At 42.5% G+C, this 23084-nt stretch overlaps 2 protein-coding genes across 3 annotated transcripts; one reads left to right on the plus strand and one right to left on the minus strand.

The window, feature by feature from the left end:
* Positions 1–1465: 1465 nt before the first annotated feature.
* On the minus strand, positions 1466–19198 carry LOC138962153 (1-aminocyclopropane-1-carboxylate synthase-like protein 1). 2 transcript variants are annotated; one of them, XM_070333876.1, is made up of 14 exons: positions 18724–19198; positions 17845–17988; positions 16586–16645; positions 15574–15647; positions 13991–14060; positions 12388–12454; positions 10459–10556; positions 9636–9695; positions 9175–9275; positions 8408–8540; positions 4263–4404; positions 3303–3445; positions 2495–2648; positions 1466–2063 (listed from the first exon to the last, which is right to left on the minus strand). In XM_070333876.1, the coding sequence occupies exons 1-14, from the start codon at positions 18751–18753 to the stop codon at positions 1990–1992; spliced, it is 1350 nt and encodes a 449-aa protein (XP_070189977.1). In that variant the 5' UTR covers positions 18754–19198; the 3' UTR covers positions 1466–1989. The 2 variants fall into 2 exon arrangements, with proteins under 2 accessions (XP_070189977.1, XP_070189978.1); XM_070333877.1 differs by having other exon boundaries at positions 17845–17976; positions 18724–19196.
* Positions 5573–8025, plus strand: LOC138962154 (phosphatidylinositol glycan anchor biosynthesis class U protein-like). Its single transcript, XM_070333878.1, has one exon. It carries the CDS (start codon positions 5596–5598, stop codon positions 6910–6912), a length of 1317 nt encoding a protein of 438 aa, XP_070189979.1. The 5' UTR covers positions 5573–5595; the 3' UTR covers positions 6913–8025.
* Positions 19199–23084: the final 3886 nt, after the last annotated feature.

A 23084-nucleotide genomic window follows, 5' to 3' on the forward strand; every position in this document is an offset into this window, starting at 1 on the left:
TTGTCTCCAAGAGACTGTCTGTCTCTCTGTTTGTCTGTCCGTATCTCTCTGTCTGTATGTCTGTTGTCAGTTGCTCTGTCTGTCTGTCTGTCTGTCTATCCGTCTATCCGTCTATCTGACTGTCTGTCTCTGTCTCTCTCTCTCTGTCTGTCTCTCTCTCTGTCTGTCTCTCTCTCTCTGTCTCTCTCTCTCTGTCTCTCTCTCTTAGTCTCTCTCTCTGTCTCTCTTTCTTAGTCTCTCTCTCTCTCTTTCTTAGTCTCTCTCTCTCTCTTTCTTAGTCTCTCTCTCTCTTTCTTAGTCTCTCTCTCTCTTAGTCTCTCTCTCTCTTTCTTAGTCTCTCGCTCTCTCTCTTTCTTAGTCTCTCGCTCTCTCTCTTTCTTAGTCTCTCTCTCTTTCTTAGTCTCTCTCTCTCTCTTTCTTATTCTCTCTCTCTCTCTTTCTTAGTCTCTCTCTCTCTCTCTTAGTCTCTCTCTCTCTTTCTTAGTCTCTCTCTCTCTTTTAGTCTCTCTCTCTTTCTTAGTCTCTCTTTCTCTCTCTCTTTCTTAGTCTCTCTCTCTCTCTTTCTTAGTCTCTCTCTCTCTCTCTCTTTTAGTCTCTCTCTCTCTCTTTCTTAGTCTCTCTCTCTCTCTCTTAGTCTCTCTCTCTCTCTTTCTTATTCTCTCTCTCTCTTTCTTAGTCTCTCTCTCTCTCTCTCTCTTAGTCTCTCTCTCTCTCTCTTTCTTAGTCTCTCTCTCTCTCTTTCTTAGTCTCTCTCTCTTTTTTAGTCTCTCTCTCTCTCTTTCTTAGTCTCTCTCTCTTTCTTAGTCTCTCTCTCTCTCTCTAGCTCTTTCTTAGTCTCTCTCTCTCTCTTTTTTAGTCTCTCTCTCTCTCTTTCTTAGTCTCTCTCTCTCTCTCTATTTCTTAGTCTCTCTCTCTCTCTTTCTTAGTCTCTCTCTCTCTCTCTTTCTTAGTCTCTCTCTCTCTCTTTCTTAGTCTCTCTCTCTTTCTTAGTCTCTCTCTCTCTCTCTTTCTTAGTCTCTCTCTCTCTCTTTCTTAGTCTCTCTCTCTCTCTTTCTTAGTCTCTCTCTCTCTTTCTTAGTCTCTCTCTCTCTCTCTCCCTCTCTCTCTTAGTCTCTCTCTCTCTTTCTTAGTCTCTCTCTCTCTCTTTCTTAGTCTCTCTCTCTCTTTCTTTGTCTCTCTCTCTCTCTTTCTTAGTCTCTCTCTCTCTTTCTTAGTCTCTCTCTCTCTCTTTCTTAGTCTCTCTCTCTCTTTCTTAGTCTCCCTCTCTCTCTTTCTTAGTCTCTCTCTCTCTCTTTCTTAGTCTCTCACTCTCTTTCTTAGACTCTCTCTCTCTTTCTTAGTCTCTCTCTCTCTCTCTTTCTTAGTCTCTCTCTCTCTTTCTTATAGTCTCTCTCTCTCTCTCTTTCTTAGTCTCTCTCTCTCTCTCTCTCTCTTTCTTAGTCTCTCAGTCTCTCTCTCCCCCTCTCCCTCCCCCTCTCCCTCCCCTGCAAGAGGTCGGTGAAGGGAGAAACTCGATGCAACCACTGAAGTAGCGCTGTGGGTTTCCCTGAACCCACCCCGTCGTTAGAGAAATAAACGGTAAAAACCCTCTTTCAAATGTATGGGTTCAGACAAACCCGCATCATCGTTAGAGGAATAAACGGTAAAAACCCTCTTTCAAATGTATGGGTTCAGACAAACCCGCGTCGTCGGGAGTGTGTAGTCAAAAGCGGCATCCGGCAAAGGTTAAATAAGCTTTGTTAAGCTTTAAAAAGTTTTCCAGCCTTCATTGTGTGGCGTGGTGCAGAGGAAAAAGAGTTTCTTGAATTCTGTATATATAAATATATATATACACACAAACGTAAAATACAAACGTTGCATGGAAAATTGTGGCTTAATTTTGTTTGAACGGAGTAAGGTTATTGTGGTCCTTCAGGAAAGCGTAATGTAGTGAAGTATGGCCGTCGCCTACATAAAAACGACACGGAGGTATAATATTCCAGTTGAATTTCAGTCTAGTTTTCCAGTTGCCCTCTCCTTTTCAGAAGGCAGATTTTTCAACACTTTCTCCATTCTCTTCAGACCTGAAACACAAACATCGAAAATCCTCACCGGCTTAAAGCCAAGCTGAAATACATCATTCACACAGTCGAGAAAAGGTTGAAAACCTCTGACCAGCACTCAAAAAATCATATATTGAAAAGAAGGCAGTGACAAATAGTATTCAAGCACCCGCCCGGCCTATTGCCTGTCGGTGCAACATACATCACATTATTATAATGCACGTGTATTGGCGCGAGCGTGTGTGTGTGTGAGAGAGAGAGAGAGAGGGAAAGTCAGAGATCGAGCTCTACACACACACGTACACACAGGCGCGCCGCCACGCACGCACACTGACCGTTAAACATGATATCATGATGACTCGATCCCCCCTCTCTCTCTCTCTCTCTCTCTCTCTCTCTCTCTCTCTCTCATTCACACGATGCTCTTTTTTTCTAAAGTACAAAGTACCAACCCTCCATGACTTTGTGTTGGTTGGAAGCGAAGACGATGCGGAACCAGCCAGGGTAGGGACAGTAACTCTGTTTCCCTGGCAACACATAGATGCGCGCTTCCAAGAACTTGATGAAGAGCTCTTGTTCAGCGGCGAAGGTATGCTCAGACAGAAACTGAAACGTAAGCAATCTAAGTTTTAAAGGTTTGTTACAACATAAATACACTTACATTGACTCCCATGATGCAAGTATTGCTGTAATTGTACAGAAAAAGTGACAGTGACCGGCGACGATAGCCAATAATTATTGGCTCCTCAGTGCAACGTACCAATCCCAGATACCAGAAGAGTGCTCTACTGATTCAGTATCACTTGAAACTAAATGCGCGAACACCGGCACACACACACACACAGGCTCACTGGGCCATATCCAAGCCCAAGTCCTCTGGCAGTCCCAAAGCAACCCACATTCCCGATGACACACTGCTGTCACACATGCACGCACACACACACGGCGCACACGCACACACACACACACACACACACACACACTGACTGACTCCCAAAGCAACTCACCGCTTCCCGCAAACACACTGACACACAGCTGTCACACATGCACACACACATACACACTGGCACACACTACTACACCCAGTCCCAAAGCAACCCACCGCTTCCCTTAAACACTGTCACACATGCACACATACACAAACACACACACTACCATCCCAGTCCCAAAGAAACTCACCCTCCCCTTAAAAACACACACACACACGTACACCCCCCCCCCCCCCGGGCCCCTCTTATAACTCCCTTTCTCCACACTCACCGGTGAGAAATCAGCCCAGATGAAGATGCCAGCCTTTGCAGGATGGACATAAACCCCCATCTCACTCAGCTTGGCACAGCCAGCTTTGTACATCACCGACAGTCGCTTGTGAAGGGTGGGAAAGTATATGGTGTCCAACCAATCTTTAGGTCAATTTAAAACATAAACAAGACAAACAATAAACACAAACATACTGAATGTATTTACAATCTAAAACATAGAGGACAGAATTAAAGACTGCGAAGGAAGGAAGGCAAAAGAAAAGTATAATACTTTTTTTTAATACACAACAAAAGAAGTTGTGATAAAACAAAATAAAATGGAAAAGAAACAAGAAAATAAAGAATGAAGAGGACGACGACACACAGTGATAGATCACAGTGATGCTAATGATAACTGCCTATTACACAATATGATAGGCTACCTGTTTCTCTTGGATGGCCCAGGGACCTATATTCTATGGATGGCCCTAAAGCATTGTGAACTTGCCATCCATGGCGAGTAAACTCCACTGACAATGAATTAATATGATGTCCTAACGGACCGAACAGCGGAACTGAATCAATCAATTTTTTTTTAAGACACGGAGTAACATGATTTAATGGAAGAATCATTTCACAGAACCTGCTCCTACGCCCCCCCCCCCCCCCCCCCCACGATTACAGCCGCCACCTCCGAACCTCCCTTAATCCCCACTACCAACAACAACAATAACAACCAACCGGCAACCCGGCAACAGAACCACAATAATAAACAACTTGAGACAACAACAACAACAACAACACACACAACGGCCGGGAACAACAAGTTAAAACAACTAGTGTGAACAACATTCTACTACATGTATCACCGTCCACTGCCACTGCACGCGCAGGGCAAAAATCTGTCAAGACCTCATTCTAACCACACACCAATGGACTTGTAGTAGTCCTTGCCACACACACAAAATGTAATCTTCACCGTCATCAGCCAGGATGTGCTGAAGGCGTCTCTGCATGAGCGGCGGAGTGACGTGAAAGATGCCCACCGCTGTTGCAAACTGAAGGACATGCTTGTTGCACGTGTGCAGAACACCACACCTGTAGCCCGACAGTCCCATGTCCTGCAATGTGTACACACACACACACACACACCGTACACGCACGAACGCACCAACAAACGCACACACATGCACGCGCGACCAAACGGCTCGGTCATGAAATGGGCGTTCATCCAACAGATAAATAAAGGAAAAGTTAATACATAATAAAACACTTAAAAAGGAGGGCGTAGGGGTGAAGTGAAAAATGCACACCGCCATTGAAAACCGGCTGAAGGACTGACGTGACGAAATCAGTGTTTGTTCAGTGTATACCACACCCGTGTAGACACACACAATCCCAGACGGAGTCCTGAAATAGGTTTGCGCTGACACAATAAAGAATAAAGAAAGAAAAGGAAAAAAAGTGTGATAAGTAAATTAATTGATAAACAAAGTTCAAATACTCAAAAGGTAGTCAGGGGGTGGGAGGTGTCAGTGCTGCAGTGCATGCAAATGAGAGAATGACACTAGCTGCGGCAAAACATGCTTGTTGCGCGTAAGCACCTGACAGTCCCAGGGGCCTGGAATGTGTTCACAGGGAGCAAAAATTAATAAAAAAAATAAAAAGATTATGATACATGAATTAATCAGCAACTGAATAAAAAAACAAAGTGAGTATGAAAATGTTGACAAACTTGTTGATTTCTGGTAATTATAAAGCAGTTTTCAGTTATATATCAAAAAGCATAGAACCATTCCTAAATCACTGATGTCCAGCTACCCTTTTATCTTCGCGGACCCAGTGTAGTATTTAATAGAATTGAATTAAATGAAAATATAAACTAAATAAAGTAACAAACACACAATCTAATCTAACTTAACTTAAAACCCTTCATCCATTTCTTTCGATAACGTTTTACATGGTTGAAAGCGAATGCGCTCTGTGGGATGGTTCAAACGTGTTTTTTCGTATGATTTTTGCACGGTTTTCAATTCATACAAATAATCGCAAGCAAAAAGGGGGTTGGGGGTGTACAATAATGGGTGGCAAGTACATGTATCGAGAAAAGGGGTTTGGAGGAGTAAGGTAGGGTAATGGAGTGGAAAGAAGAATCACAGCGAGCTCATTACATTAGTTCATTGTGTAGCCTTTCTCGACCATGTGCCGCTCGCACCGTCAGTGTCAGTGGACATCGAAAGTAGAGGGGAAGCAACCACTGAAATGTCAGTGTGAATTTGCATGCAGTGACCTCCCTTCACACCGCTTCGAAAATGGCGACACCGGTGTTGATTTTCTGCGGAATCTCCGGCACTCTTCTGCGCATTTTGCTCTTTTACACCGGAATTCCAGCATGGCTGCGTGAGAGGAAGGAAGTCGTCACTCCTCTCACTTCATGGGAACGCGTGTTGGAAGGTATTTCGCTTCAGAAGCGGTTCATATCGCCGTACTCAGGAGACATTTTTCATGAAACACCACTGCTGCTGCGATGTCTGCGGTTAGCTGAGCACATCCCGGGCGGCTCACAAACGATCTTCATCGTAGTTGACATCGTGATCGGCATCCTTCTGCACAAAATTGCTAACGAATTTTCGAGGTCTGAGTACAACAGACAGAATAGAGAACTGTCCAAATATTCTCCAAAAGCCAAGAGCTTGCTTATTTCAGGAAGAGACATCGTGAACCTGCCCATCGCAGTGTCGGTCGTTCACTTCTTCGGGCCGTACTCTATTGCGACATGCCTCGCGCAATCCACGGGAGTATTCACCAACCTGGCGGTTCTCTTTTGCTGGCTGTACACGCTCAAAGGCAACGTTCTGCTCAGCTGCCTGAGTCTGGCAGTGGCAGCATACCAGTCATTGTATCCTGCAGTCTTCATCATCCCTGTGGCGACACATCTCTTTCTGACTTCGAATCCTAAGCCTGACTCTTTCACCAGCAAAGCTGCCATACAGAACTACACAAGAACTGTACTCGTTTTTGCTGTGTGCCTGGCCGGGCTGCTGGGAGCATCGTTTTCGCTGGAGGGATCGTGGGCGTTTCTTCGTTCCACGTACGGCTTCATCCTTGGTGTCCCTGACCTGACCCCCAATGTCGGCGTCTTCTGGTACTTTTTCACCGAGATGTTTGAACACTTCCGCATCTTCTTTGTGTGCGTGTTTCAAATCAACACCTTCATCTACTCCATCCCTCTGGCCATCAAGCTGCGAGAGCGCCCCCTCTTCCAGCTCTACGTAGCGATGTTCTTGGTGAGCATCTTCAAGTCCTATCCAAGCTATGCCGACACTGCGCTCTACCTGTCGCTGCTGCCGCTGTGGAGACACGTGTTCGGCTACCTGCGTAACATGATGGTGGTGTCTGTTATGTACATGGTGGTGGCTGTCGTCGCCCCCATTTTGTGGCACCTGTGGATCTACGCTGCTTCCGCCAACGCTAACTTCTACTTCGCCATCACTCTCACTTTTTCTACTGCGCAGATATTCCTGCTCACAGATCTGCTGTATGCGTTCTTGCGTTACGAGTATGACTTGAAACATGGCATTGAGCACTTCTTGCCTAATGGGAAGAAAACATCTGTCATGCTTGACTGACATTGAAGCTGTTTGCTCCTGTGTTTTCATCTTATCCATTTTGAGAGTTTAATTGTCAAAGAATGTTTATTAGGCAAAAAAAAAAATTAGGTGTGGTTACGGTAACATAGCCAAAAAAAATAGGGTAGGAAGGTAGGCAATCACTTTTTTTTTTTTTTACTTTTTTTTTCTAATGTGTACAAATTAAACCTACTTGACAGGGAAATAAGTGTGCGACTTGGGCGCTTTCGCTTTCATTGCGTTTTCTGCGCTCGTTTTCTTGTTTTTTTGTGTTGTTTTTTGACAAATGTAATAAAAAGTTATAGGGTCGGCCCCTAGAAATAGGGTAGGTCGGGTTACCGTAACCACACCTATTTTTTTTTTTTAGGCCTTATCATCTCACCAAGAATGTTTATGGTCTATGAGGTGCCATGATGCTGAGACTGTCAGTTGCACTTGCTATTGATGACTATTAGTATTAGTGTCAATTTGCCAGAGAAACACCATTTGTCTGTGACATAAAAAGACTGAGTCAATCATAGTCGGATGCTGAGAGATGGAGTGTAGAGACCTGTGTATGTGTGTGTTGCAGTATGTGTGCATGTGTGTGTGACAGTGTGTATATATAGTGTGTGGTTATGTGTGTATGCACACACAACTCTGCAAGCCAGAGTGTGCTGACTTGTAAATTCTTCATCAGTTCATGTGATTGCAACATTCTTGAATTCATAAATGTACAGAGATAGATCAACCTTGACTTTATAGCTTACTTTGTACTTCAGGCTTATGAAACCTTTACACCTTTAGTTGCACATAGTTGTTGTTGTTTTAGTTTAGATGAGTATGCCCAGGGATCCCGCTAGATGTTTTGTAAATCGGTACAAACTGAAAGGTAGTAGAACGCATCAAACAAAACATATCAAAGTTCAAACTGAGTTTTAATGACATGACAATATGAATATCTACCTTTATTTGTGGCAAGGTTACAAAACATCAAATGCTGTCATAACTGGTCAACCTTGACTGATTGAGAATATTTTCCCCCCTATATTTTCATATGAAGCCCAGTAAAATAATCCATACATTTTCACCCAAATGCTTGACAGGGGCGGACGAGGGGGGGGAGGGGCACAGGGGGCACGTGCCCCCCCCCCGCCCGGAAAAAAAAAAAAAAAAGAAGAAAAAAAAAGATTTGTCTATGCTGATTCTATGACCATTTCTAAGTTCAAATGGCACCAGATGGCACCATTTTGCTTCTTTGGGCAAAAAAAATTTACGGGGGAGCATGCCCCCGGACCCCCTAGCAAATTCGGGCGCTTTGCGCCCATCACATTCACTTTTGATTCAAAGTGCCCCCCCCCTTACAAAGCAATTGAACCGCCCCTGCTTGAAGCAACACCAATCTACAATACTTCCAGACAGTAATGTATTCTAATTAGAAATCTACACACATTCACACACAAACACACACGCAAGATGTGTGAAAGACTAGCCAATCTCCATCAGCAGTTCCTACCTTACTGACCCCCCAGAGAAAATGAACCCGCTCAGGGTCAGGGAAAGGGAGGGAGAGGATGCTTCGAAATCGGCTGTTTTTGTCAAACACTGACAAGGCGTAGATTTCATCTGATATCACATGCAGTCCATTTCTGAAACAAGCCATGTGATGCATACACACATGATTTGATCATTTTTTAAGTAATTGTTTGTAATTTTGTACTATCATTGTATGTAAACTGTATCTGATGTTTGACACATGAGTGACTTTGTCTGTTACGCAATTCGCTTTCTGCACAAAATTGACCCTGTCATGTAAGCTTTATTCGTGTGTGTGTGTGTGTGTGCCTCACACATGCGAGCATGTTTGTGTGTGTGTGTGTGTGAGACATATAATTGACTGCCTGTTGATACAATTCACTTTTTGCAAAAAATTGACCGGGACATGAAAGCTGTGTGTGTGTTTGTGCAAGTGCATGAAAAACATCTGAAAATTATGATTTTCCAATTTCAGTTGTTTATTGTTGACACTAAATTAAAATTTAATAAACACAAAAATGTACAGTTATTTTGTGTTTCAAGTTTTCATGTCTTTTACTTTATAATGACAGTGTGTAGAGCTCTCTCTGATTTCTTTCTCATGCTCTTTCTCCCTATCTTTTTCCCCATCTTTGTAATTTGTCTGACTGTCTGTCAATTAACTTCTTACTAGATTTGCTCACCTTTTCTCTCTTCTGCACTCGTGTGTGTGTGTGTGTGTGTGTGTGTGTGAGAGTGTGCTCTCACTTGAAGGCAAAGTGAAGAACCTCAATAAGAAAGTGAGCGGTGTAGACATCACCCAACGGATTGTTTGGATTGATCAACAGAAGGCCTCTTATGTTCTTCCCCTGAAAATAATCAATCCAACAGTCATGATATAAGCTTGAAAAGAGCTTAAATTGGTCATTTTTGACCAAGCCTATCAGAGTTAGAGGGAATTCTTCACTCATAAAGGCACACCATGGGTGCCCACTTTGGCTTTTACAAAACTAAATCATCAAAACAAAACAAAATTCACCTCAGTCCGGGTTTGATTTTTGGTATTTGTCCAAGTGGAGGAATGATCTCCCATGTAAAATAAAAACTTGGCCAGATCTGAGATGGTCAATCGAACTTTTGACAGAAGAAAGACTGTGCCTTTTACGTTATTCTTTATTGATGGTTTTCACATTACACATAAAACGATGAAACGCATTCTCCGCACCTACCTGTTTCTTAGCGACGGTGTACACAATCTCAAAGCTTTTCACTGTCAGTTCAAACCCAGCCTGTAACACACAAGAGAGGACAAAAAAAGTTAGGCATTTTGTGAACCTAAATTAAACAAGAAATTCCTTCGAGGTAGAAAACACCCCCGTCCTTACCATTCTCACTGCCACCAACTGAGAAGGTTATTTCCCTTTGACCATTAATATGTCCCTCTATAAGTCCTTGTAGAATCTTAATCCACCAATAACTCCCTAACCGTGTGTTTGACTGGTCCCAATTTTTGTAAGGACCGTCTCAGGAATGTATAGAACCTGTTCACCAAGTTTGGTGACGATCGGTCCGTTCATTCTTGAGATCTATATGCGAACACAAACACACAAACAAACAAACAAACAAACACATCGACCGAATCCTATACACACCCCTATACCGGGGGTGTAAAAATGAAGTGTTTTTTCCCCCGCGCATCCTCTTAAGAAAATGCACTTCATAATAGCTGCCTTTTGGAAAGTGTTAGTAATACTGAAAGGGACACAATGATACACCTTTGTGTTTGATTTAATGACCTAGAGGCAAATTTATACACAGCTAAGACTGTTAGACAGAAAAGGACTGACCAAACAATACTATGTCCACTGTATGACAACAGTAAAATAAAGTCAGTCACTGAATGTAAGTGTGGAATTTGACTCATCAAGGCTAGTTTAAACATAAAACTGGACTTCGTAAATAGGGCCAAAGAACAAAATGCAACAATTGTGTAAAAGTTTGCCAAATAAATAGGACACTACAACTGAACATATTAATTAATTGATTTCTAACCTTTGGTGACAGTGGGACCTCCAGTACTTTGACTCTTGCCCTGTCCTCAAAATCATTTCTGATGCGGTAATAGTAGGGAGCTGGTACCATGAAATAATCTGGAATAAATCACAATCAAGCAAAAACTGACATATATATGTATAGGTTACAACACGAGTGGTTTTTTATATGGCTTGTATTTCAGTCAAGACCCAGCGGATGAATATCATCGGGAGACACGAGCCTTTGGCGAGTGGCTCTCGATTGATATTCCCGCTGGGTCTTGACTGAAATACAAGCCATATAAAAAACCACGAGTGTTGTAATCTGTATATCCCATTCTACCATCAAACACAAAGTGTAGACTACTAGCGGCACTTTTGCGATCTGTGGAGTGTGAAACAGTGTTTTCAGCGAGACATGGCCTTTTTGCAACCTTAAACTAAGTGACCGTCGCTGAAAAAATAAAACGAATGAGTGCATCTATAAGTACGCGGTAACACTACTTTCAGACCGTTTAAAAGCGTTAAGTAAAGGTTCATAAGTTGCAAGAAAGTAATGAAGTCGTATAGAAATCCATTTAGTTGAAGCGCACAATTCTTTTGCGTTTCAGGTCGGCGGAACGGGGAAACCGGTTTGGCCCCCATTTGGCTTACTCGACTCGATTCAGAATCGATTCCACGTTGTTTTTTTCGAACGCATTATTATACAATTAGTCTTATTGACAGAGAAGCAAATTTTAGGGAACACATATGTAGATTTAACCATTTGCTCCCTATTTGAAATGTATCTACATGATAAACTGTTTTGCGAGTGTGTTTGCATGAACCTAAACTGGTATTGATGCGATGAAAACAGGACCCAAGTCTGTCACCGCCGCTTGATTGCATTTTGAAAGAATATGACTGGATTACGGAAAAATACACACATGTTAAGTTCTTAGATACCTTCATCGCCAATGTGGACTTACTGCAGAGCCAGGCAAAAGAGTAGACTTGCTCGCAAAACACGTGAAACAGCTGATGATAGCGAAGCCCAACCGTGCCAGGTAAGGACGGTCTGACAGATTCTCAAAAGTCGTCTGCTAACGAAGCAAGGGGAGGGTACTCGTGTTTTTGTTTTGGTTCGCTAGCATCTGGTTATCTTGTAAGTTGAATGTTCGTTTTTTCCCACCTGCATTGCTTTCATAATGAAAGAAACGTTTGCTTATTGCATCTCATACATCAGATCAGTTCTGAGATTCATTTTTGCGTGCAACTGATATGGTTTTCTGAGCCGTGCAATACGATTTTGGAACTTCATACAAATGTGTCACATTGTTCGGCGCGAGGTCAAAGGTCGGGAGCAAAGTAGTTCTTCGCCCAAATCGGAATCTGCACTATCATATATTTTTTTGAGTCCATGATGTATTTATTGAGCTATAAAAATACAACATATATACCCATACTGAAGTAACAGAGACAAAGAAGGGAGGTCATGGGATATATATATATATATAACATCCTATTAGTTTAAGCTCACACTTGCATGCGGCCACACGTGTAGAGACAGACAAAGGAGAAGCATTACGCAAATATTTTGTGTTTGAGCTACGGAGTAAGCAGAGCACGAGTACCGTGCGCGCAGACACACCCACACACTGACTGAAGCACAGCACACGTGCGTTCCGATGCGTAAGCACACGCACGCGCGCACACATACACACACACTCACACACCACACACACACACACACACACACTCACACACACACACACACACACACACACACACACACACACACACACACTATGCTTCGTAAACGTATACATTTATGTAACACCCCCTGCCCCCCCCCCCCCCCCCCCCCCGCCTTTTTAAGACCCCCTTATCCGCGCGAGTTAAGGCTTTGCCTCGATTTTCTCAGATATTTGGCCCGAGGTCTTCGAATGGGATTCCACTGGGAACTCACCTCCGGGGTCGGCAAGGCAAAAGGCCAGAGTGTCCAAAATGGCTGTAGTACCGCTTGCTACCACCAGCTACAACAATGAAAAGTACACCACATGTATACAGCAAACTGTTCGGGACATATCATGACAATACTTGCGTTTGTCTATCGTATAGGCCCATTGCAGAAACTGACTCAAGTTATCAACAGCATTTCTACTCGGCGCGCGCGGTATGAGAATCACGGGTCGTAACTCTCTGGAATTGGTCATCCGCCGCCATGTTGGATGCCTTGCACGATCTCTGACAGTGCTTGAGCGTTGGGTGGCGACTCGACAAAAGTGAAAATGACACGTTGTGTGGCATAGGGGGTAAAAATCAAGGGTCTGCCAAACCCGGCAAATGCAGTAGGCAGCCCAGAGATCCCTAAGTACCTCTCCCAATTGTAGTACTTTTCGGCAATATTTAGGCCTACAGTTTCAAATTCGGCTAGGATAGCTTCTCAGTTGTGGTTTTAGAGAGGTGTTCTGGGGAAACTGAAAGGTAGCCTCGTCAGGGGACAACTATTCAAACCCATATCCTCATTATTTTGATTCTCAATTGAGAATAATCATTTCATGACTATTATTCATTTCCCTTTTTAGGATGTACTTGCACGTACTGGTGGTTTATTACCCAAATGTCCTCACAGTGACTGAGGCTTATATAAGGCTCGGTGATTCGTGTATTTGTTTGTTCAGCCCATTTCTTTCTTGTGTTTATTCACAAGAAGAAAAACAATAAAGATAATCATTTATGTATGATTTATGGTGGGATTTTTCCTCCATGGTGTGTACTAGGATGTATTGTACTAAATGTACTGTGGTCGTATGTTAACGGGTTATATTCCCCGTGTGTGTACTATGCATACAGGTTCATTGGAGGGAGGGTGTAATAGTTGTTTGTTTGGTTTAGCAACGAGACAATTCATCCCTTTTTGGAAGATGAGGGTGGTCCGCCCGAGGGCAGACCGGGTTGTAGGTTCGGGACAATAGATTGACTATTGTCGTTTAGGCAGCTTAGGGATTCTGTTTCGGTTCGCTGAGTGGTCGTGTGGCCGTTTTCGCTGTTGGTTACGGCGCTCGCGCCTTTCCCTGTCTGCATACACAGTGAAATACGCAAAAAGAACAAGAGTGCAATGAAGAAAACTAACAAAGACGGCATCCAATATGGCGGCGCGAAGAGAGTATGAGCGGAGTTGTGCCCCTTAGGGCTAAAGCTAGCCGATCCATTTGATAACGTCACGCCGAGTAAGAAGAATGAATTGGACCTATAGGACATACATGCGCAATTGTTGTCTCTAACTTTTTTCTTTCTTTCTTTCGATAGTTACTGTATACTATACAAAATCATAGTGTCTAAAGTTCAGACTTAACTGAGATGAACTATAGAGACAATTGCATTTCGTTCTGCCAACACTTGATCAGAAGATAGCTGTAGCAGAGTTTTGCCACGTTCAGGCTAATTGACAATCACAAGAACACTACATTCATCTATTTTGGCAAATTTTCCGAAAACAATAAATCATGGCAACTCCCTTGTGTATTATACACATGACTGTGTTTTTCGATAATGCTTTACTTGATTACCTCTTCTGGGTTGATTTTCTTTCTCGGCAAAAACCGAGCGTCCAAAAAGTCAGCCAAGATCTCACGAAAACTGCAACAAACGGGAAGATGACACTGAAGGATGTACACTGGCGACAGTGCAATAGTGCGTTTGGTTGTGTACGGTTGGTACGTGCCGACTGTATGACGGTATATATTTAGATCAAATGCGAACATGTACAGACATTTATTTTGAACAAACACAGACACTAGACGGCAGAGGTGGGGAGAGAGAGAGAGAGAGAGAGAGAGAGAGAGAGAGAGAGAGAGAGAGAGAGAGAGAGAGAGAGAGAGAGAGAGACTCAGGAGAGAGAGAGGGTGCACCGAGAGAGAGAGAGAGAGAGAGAGAGAGAGAGAGAGAGAGAGCTAGAGAGAGAGAGAGAGAGAGAGAGAGCTAGAGAGAGAGAGAGAGAGAGAATGACAATAACAATGACAATGACAAATCTTTATTTTTCGAGGGTGACAAGAATAAGCATAGATATGCTTTTTTGCATCTGGTCCTCGCCCTAAAGAGGGACTAAACTATTTTACTATAACTATGACTAGGAAAAGGTTACATAAAAACAATAATGGTAGAACATATAAGTTTATGTACATGAAGCGCATTATGTAGAAGCATTGTAGATCATAAGGTAGTGTTCAAAATTAGAGAGAGAGAGAGAGAGAGAGAGAGAGAGAGAGAGAGAGAGAGAGAGAGAGAGAGAGAGAGAGAGAGAGAGAGAGAGAATGGACTGGGTGGCCGAGTGGTAACGCACTTGCGAGAGGTTGCGAGTTCGACCCTGGGTCAGGGCGTTAGCAATTTTCTCCCCCCTTTCCTAACCTAGGTGGTGGGTTCAAGTGCTAGTCTTTCGGATGAGACGAAAAACCGAGGTCCCTTCGTGTACACTACATTGGGGTGTGCACGTTAAAAATCCCACGATTGACAAAAGGGTCTTTCCTGGCAAAATTGTATAGGCATAGATAAAAATGTCCACCAAAATACCCGTGTGACTTGGAATAATAGGCCGTGAAAAGTAGGATATGCGCCGAAATGGCTGCGATCCGCTGGCCGGTGTGAATGCGTAATGTATTGTGTAAAACAAATTCCATCTCACACGGCATAAATAAATTCCTGCGCCTTGAATATGTGCGCGATATAAATTGCATATAAAAAAAAATTAAAAAAATAAAACAATAAATCCCTGCCTCATATTGATTGATATTGATTGATTGAGAGAGAGAGAGAGAGAGAGAGAGAGAGAGAGAGAGAGAGAGAGAGAGAGAGAGAGAGAGAGAGAGAGAGAGAGAGAGAGAGAGAGAGAGAGAGAGAGAGAAAGGGGCAGGCAGGTAGGCAGGCAGACAGATACACAGACAGACAGACAGGAAGACAGACAGGAAGACCGACAGGACAGAAAAATAGCCAAACAGACGGAGACAGACAGACAGCAAGTCAGCCAGCCATCACATGCGCCGGAGTGAGTCGTTTACCTAGACATTCCTTTATGACTTGAGCAAAACAATGGGGACTAGACTAAAACAATTAAAGCATGCCAACAACGGACATGACATGAAGTGCAATTTCTAACCTGGTCAGTCCTTTCAGATTTGGGTAGTACTGAAGCGAAGATTCATCCTCTCTGCTCAGATTCAGAGACCGCAGCTAAACATATTGGTAAAAAAGAAACAAAAGGCAAATCATAAATATTCCGAATATTAACCTGGCGTTAAAGAAACGTTTGAAACTGAATGACTAGAGGATGAGAAAAAGTATGAGCGTTGACAGTTTAAGGGTGAATGAATCATGACAGGATGAGAAAGAGTATGAAAATGCTCGACAGACATGCAGGTAGCATATGTATCAATCAATCAATCAATATGAGGCTTATATCGCGCGTATTCCGTGGGTACAGTTCTAAGCGCAGGGATTTAAAAAAAAAATTGTTTATGCAATTTATATCGCGCACATATTCAAGGCGCAGGGATTTATTTATGCCATGTGAGATGGAATTTTTTTTACACAATACATCACGCATTCACATCGGTTAGCAGATCGCAGCCATTTCGGCGCATATCCTACTTTTCACGGCCTATTATTCCAAGTCACACGGGTATTTTGGTGGACATTTTTATCTATGCCTATACAATTTTGCCAGGAAAGACCCTTTTGTCAATCGTGGGATCTTTAACGTGCACACCCCAATGTAGTGTACACATACATAAACGCACAGTTTAAACCATGATAGGCTGACTTTTTTTTCATAAAATAGACTGATAGACGGACAGACACGTGCACACTGGCAGGCTGAACAAATGAATTGAGAGCAAAACGAGAAAGACAGTGTAATACCAGATAATGGAACGGAGAGACAACATGAAAGGTCACAATGATGGGTCAATAGAGATCTCTTATTATAACTGAAGGATACAGATTGTAGTCATATATATATATTATGTCCTTTTTTACCACCAATACAAACGCAAAAACCAACTAAAAGGTATTGATTTATGTCCGTGCCTTACACGGAAGATCTGCGTCTTATAATAAAACCTGTAACAACTGACAATCCTGTACAACGCAATTAATAAATGTGTAGTCACCTTCTGTGTCGTGAGTTCCTCACAAAGTCTGTTTTCTGCCAATCCCAGATCGATGTAACCCTGCGAAACAGACAGACAGAAAATACAGACAGACACCAGACAGACATACAGATATGCACGCACGCATGTACGCATGCACGCGCGCACGCATGCACGCACGCACACCCGCACGCACTCACAAACATATACAACACACATAAAACACATATAAATCACACACACACACACGTACACACACACACACACACTCACTCACACACACACACACACACACACACACACGCACAGACACACACACACACACACAATCAATCAATCAATCAATCAATATGAGGCTTATATCGCGCGTATTCCGTGGGTACAGTTCTAAGCGCAGGGATTTTTATTTTTTCATTTTGTTTTATTTTATGCAATTTGTATCGCGCACATATTCAAGGCGCAGGGATTTATTTATGCCGTGTGAGATGGAATTTTTTTTACACAATACATCACGCATTCACATCGGCCAGCAGATCGCAGCCATTTCGGCGCATATCCTACTTTTCACGGCCTATTATTCCAAGTCACACGGGTATTTTGGTGGACATTTTTATCTATGCCTATACAATTTTGCCAGGAAAGACCCTTTTGTCAATCAGTCGTGGGATCTTTAACGTGCACACCACAATGTAGTGTACACGAAAGGACCTCGGTTTTTCGTCTCATCCGAAAGACTAGCACTTGAACCCACCACCTAAGTTAGGAAAGGGGGGAGAAAATTGCTAACGCCCTGACCCAGGGTCGAACTCGCAACCTCTCGCTTCCGAGCGCAAGTGCGTTACCACTCGGCCACCCAGTCACACACACACACACACACACACACACACACACACACACACACACACACACACACACACACACACACACACTACGTTACCACTCGGCCACCCAGTCACACACACACACACACACACGTACACACACACACACACACACTCACTCACACACGCACGCACGCACGCACACACGCAATGTTTATATATCTCTCATGTTCTAATACACCTCTGCATGCGGTGGAGCTCCTCTTTAGATTTGTGTTTTGATGATGATGACGACGACGACAATGATGATGATGATGGTGATGATGACCCCGCCCCGTTTTGTGACGATAGTAACGAAAATGCTAATGCCGAAGCAAAGCTGTTGCTCCTTGAGAATGACGACAACAAGGATACTGACGTCAAAGTAATGATGATGACTATACAACCGTGACGACATACCTTGGGGTTGTTGTCGGGGTCGTAGGGATCCCCGCCCACCTTCTGGCTGTACTTGACCAGAGGACCTGGTTCGCTCAACACACGGAGAGCACGTGCGCACACTAGCGGTTGTCTGTCCACTGGCACCACCCCCTGCACACATTTCTGTAATGTTTTCTCACTTGTTTTAACACACTCTAAACATTTGACAGGAAATGTATTGGCGAAATTGATTTTTGGAGTCAGTCGGTGTCGAATGTCTTTAAGCCTGATATTAATAGGGTGAAGTCGACTTCGCGAAATTTAATTCACGAACCAAGAAGCTTCGGTACGGATATTTCGGATAAACAAACAAACAGAAAGACAAACAGACGGGGAGACAGGGAGGAGGGGCAGACGGACAGTTAGACGGACGGACAGGTCTGACAGTATGAAAAACAGACACAGCAACATTCACACCGACCGAAAGACCAACAGACACGCACGAACGTACACACACACACACACACACACACACACACACACACACACACACACACACACACACGCACGCGCACACACATACACACACAGAGACACAGACACACACCAGTCACACACACACACACACACACACACACGTACACACACACACACACACACACACACACACACACACACACACACACACACACACATTTGCACGTTTGCGCAACAGAACAGAACAGAAAAAAAGCTGAACAAAACATAACAAATCTACTACAGCAACAACAACATCAACAACAACAGCACCAACTCCAGCAGCGCCACCACCCCCAACTCCATCACCACCACCAACATGCTATATCAACAACATCATGCTAAAACAACATCATGAACAAAAACGACAAGAACAACAACAAATAAAAGTAAGACAAGTACCTCCTTTTTAGCTCCACACATAAGAAACATGGTTATTTCGCGCACACACACACACACTCAGCCTTGACAAGGAAACCTAGCCTTCGCGTTATATTCTCTGCTCTCTCGGCCTCTTCACTACAATCACTCACGTGTTGCTTCATCGGTGTAGATCCATAACTTGATTAATACAATGCACTTAAAGGGATATTGTTTGCCTGGAGAGTGCTTCTTTTAGCACAAAAAAAAAAAAAAAAAAAAAAACCCAACACGCAACAACAACATCCGAATACAGTATTTGGGAGTAAGTCAAAAGACGATTTGGCATTGTTTGACTCAAATAGTTTGTGTCGTGTGAATTCGAATGACAGGGTAATGCAGATAAAAGCTTCAATTTTCATTTTGCTAATGCTAGCCAAAAAGCCAAAATGATGCTCATTTTGCGATGAGATCGGTGGCAAACATAGGGCCTACATCAAACTTTAGGAGAGACTATAAAAGGGGGCATGTGCAATTAAGAAAGCTGTTGAAGCCTTTGTCTTCAAAGTCTAAGACCCAAGGATATCCCAAATCAGGGAACACGTCATACTGGCTGACAACACTCAATTCAAACCCATGGAGAGAACTAACGTCAAGAAATCGCCACGAAGAGCTCGCATGCAAACAATCTTGGCTCTTTATGCAAGGAACTGATATTTCACACAAACTGAACTGATATACCAAAAGATAAATGTAATGTAAGTAATGGTAACACGAAAGCTATATAGGCTCGTTTTCCCCCTATAGTTTGTACCCCTGGCGTTGAGAGTAACTGAAGCATGTTGAACTTCATTTCTAGAAAAAGAAAGTACAATTTTAGTTGAACGGTGTTTGTTGTTATGACCAGTGGTCGGGGTTTGGGCAGCCAAAAGGTCCAATAGCCTAATTTTTGTGCGGCAGATGTCCCTATACAAAGTCCCTGCTGTAAAAACGCCCTACAAACTCAGTTGCAAAACAAGCGTCGGACATTTTGGACTCCTAATTCCCAGCGATTTGAATACGTGTCCCCCAGATTATTATATTCATACATTTCAATGTCACTTCTGTACTTCACGTGAACATACAGTGCCGATTTAAACCGTTGTTTCATCTTGTTTCGATAAGCACAATTCCCAAACTCATTGTACAATTTTAATAATTTAATTATGTTTACAAAGAACGTGTGATGCTTTGACATATAACGTGCGCCACACACAAGACAGAAGTCGCAGCACAAGCTTCATGTCTCACCCAGTCACATTATTCTGACACCGGACCAACCAGTCCTAGAACTAACCCCATAATGCCAGACGCCAGGCGGAGCAGCCACTAGATTGCCAATTTTAAAGTCTTAGTAGGTATGACCCGAACCCCCGACATCCCGATCACGGGGCGGACGCCTTACCACTAGGCCAACCGTGCCGGTATTTTATATGGGTAAGAGCGTCAGTCCACATTCTACAGCCGCCTGGTTGCTGTGATTGTGTGCTGCATGGGTGGGCGTATGCGTACTTGCGGCCTTTTGTTAATCTTGTTTACAAATAAAAGCAAGTGCAATATAAGAGCACAGGTCTGTGATTCGTGTCCTATGTCATTTTACAATAAAACAATATAAAACAAGAGGCGAAGCCTTCAAGGCTCACGTAAGAAATCGACAAACAGTAACACAAACTCAATCACTCCGTTACACATACACACACAGTACACACACACGCACACACACACATCCTTGTGTTTTGGTTGATCTGGAGACACAAACTTTTCACCTCCATTCTGGCGACTCTTTTATTTGTAATGCTAGATGAAAAAGAAAACCATCATTGCACTTCTCTATCATTAATTAACCTAATTATGTTTTGGAAATTGCGGTAACTTAACAAAACCAAAATAAAACTGTACGTACACTATGCTGACCACATGTGTAAAACGTTCTGGTGACCACACAGATTCTGCTGACCACATGTGTAAAACGATCTGGTGACCACACGCAAGTTTTTTACATTCAAACACAAGACATACATATTTCTGAAGACTTTCATTTCCCGCCAGAATGGCAAAACCTCTCTGATGACCACATGTGTAACTTTCTGCTGACCACCCCACACGTGTATTACATTCAAACACAAGACATACATACGTAACGTTCTGCTGACCACTCAAACATTTTGCATTCAACAATGTGCACCGAGTTTTGAAACCTACACCGGTCCACATTAAAATACCTTAATTCCCGTTTCTTTTACCTTAACAAACCTGACTTGAATCTCCCTGAATATCTTATCCTAATAATTCGTTGCCTTTCTTGTGCATAGCAAATCTGAGATGGTGCATGCACTGTGATGCTTGTGTATGCCATGTTTTCTGATAAACAGTGTTCTTACACCAAAAACCATGTTAAGACTTGTTCTTTTTCTTTCGTTTTGTTTGAAGAGGCACACTCGAAAACTACTAAGTTAGCGTTTTGGGGTTATTTATTTTGTGTCTGTTTCTCTTGATATGCACATGCACCCGGGAGATTGCTTTTATCTGCCAGCACTTTAATCGAGATGCTTTCAATGTGCCTCTGTTCAAGAGAGAGATATTCCATTTGTAATGACATGCATTCAACGGAAAGCAAGGTAAATTCAATTCACGCTAACTTAAACTTTATTAAAAAACAGAAACAAAGTTCTTGCACGAATATTAACAACAACAGAAATAACTACAAATAAAATTAGAAAGGTACAGACACTTTCTCTATCCGCAATTAAATTGATGAAACGAAAGATACATTATTTTTCAAGGCGACTATCAAATGCCTCAAGAACGGCACCACAGAGAATGGCCAGCAACTATAATAACCAAAGTAAAAGTAGAAAGGAACAGACATCTGCAGTTAGATTGGTGAAACAAAAGACATATACAATCTTAAACCAATGGTTCCATAGATTATCATGGCAGGTCATACCGTCCATTTACACACACAAATCTTACAACTGCTACAGTAACACAACATTCTTGCACGACTGCTAACAACAACAACAATACAATTAGAAAGGGACAGTCACTTTCTCTATCCGCAGTTAAAATTGGTGAAACAAAAGATACATTATTTCTTAAGGCGACTATCATATGCCTTAACGGCATCGCAGACAATGGCCAGCAACAATAAAAACCAAAATAAAAGTAGAAAGGGACATACATCTGCAGTTAAATTGGTTAAACAAAAGATTAATTATTTCTCAAGATGACTGTCACATGGACATCCCCTCACATAATCACAAATATGTTTAGGTTTTCATGTGGGTGGAGGAGCATCCATCCTCTTTAAATGCTACACAAAATGCAACACCTTCTGTCTCACTGGTGTGCTTTGTCGGGTTTGTACAGGTTGTGGGAGAGTGACCTTTTCGTGCAAAAGCTCTGACAAACAAAGGATTGACCAGTCACTAGTTGGTGGTCTGTCGGCAACACCTGTTTCGTTCCACCGGTTTCTGACAGCCCACTCGCTCGTGATTGGTCAATCCTTTGTTTGTCAGAGCTTTTGCAAGAAAGGGTAACCCGTCCACAACACCAACAAACCCGAAGGAGTTATTTCCAAACATCTTTTATTAATATCAATAAGCAAAGGCTAATCAGACCTTCATATAAGGATGAACAATCTCAAACCAATGGTTCCATAGATTAAGATATCTTGGCAGGTCATACAGTCCATTTACACTCACAAATCTAAAAATCTGCAGCAGTAACACAAGTATGGAAATATAGGTACTGGACGTATGTATACCAACATTAACATGCCCACAAAAATCCCATTCTTTCAGACAAAAATCAAGTATTACAAAAATGAAAAGACCACAAACACAAAACAACAAAGAAAATCAAAGCCACTTCAACCTCGTCACATTTCAAAACATTGAATTTAACAAGTTTTGAACAGCCATAAGCAACATTTGACCAGAAAAGTGTTCTGGTCATATGTCTTTGACAACAGCAATGAATAACTGTAGAATATCCCCAAAATCAAGTTCACAGGCACACTTTTCATGACAGCAGTAACTTTTAAAAAACCATCACACAACGAGAAAAGATTCAATAATCAAGCATAAATCCACCGGCATGAGTGATTATGAAAGTAAACTAGTGTGTGTGAGTTACTGTAAGCTGACAACACAGCAGAATGTAGCCATAACATTCTGCCAGTCTAAGAACATAAAGTTGGAGATAACAAAGATTCAATCAAATGGTTAATCGTATTCTGATATGGTTAACCTTAAAGACAATGTCTGCAGAGGTCACAAACTGGCACTACCATGACAATCACACTGAATGAATTTAACACACAAGAAGTTGTTGCCGAGATTGAAAGTTGACAAAAAATTAAA

Source organism: Littorina saxatilis, linkage group LG3 (genome assembly GCF_037325665.1).
Source record: "Littorina saxatilis isolate snail1 linkage group LG3, US_GU_Lsax_2.0, whole genome shotgun sequence".
In the NCBI taxonomy this organism is placed as follows: domain Eukaryota; kingdom Metazoa; phylum Mollusca; class Gastropoda; order Littorinimorpha; family Littorinidae; genus Littorina; species Littorina saxatilis.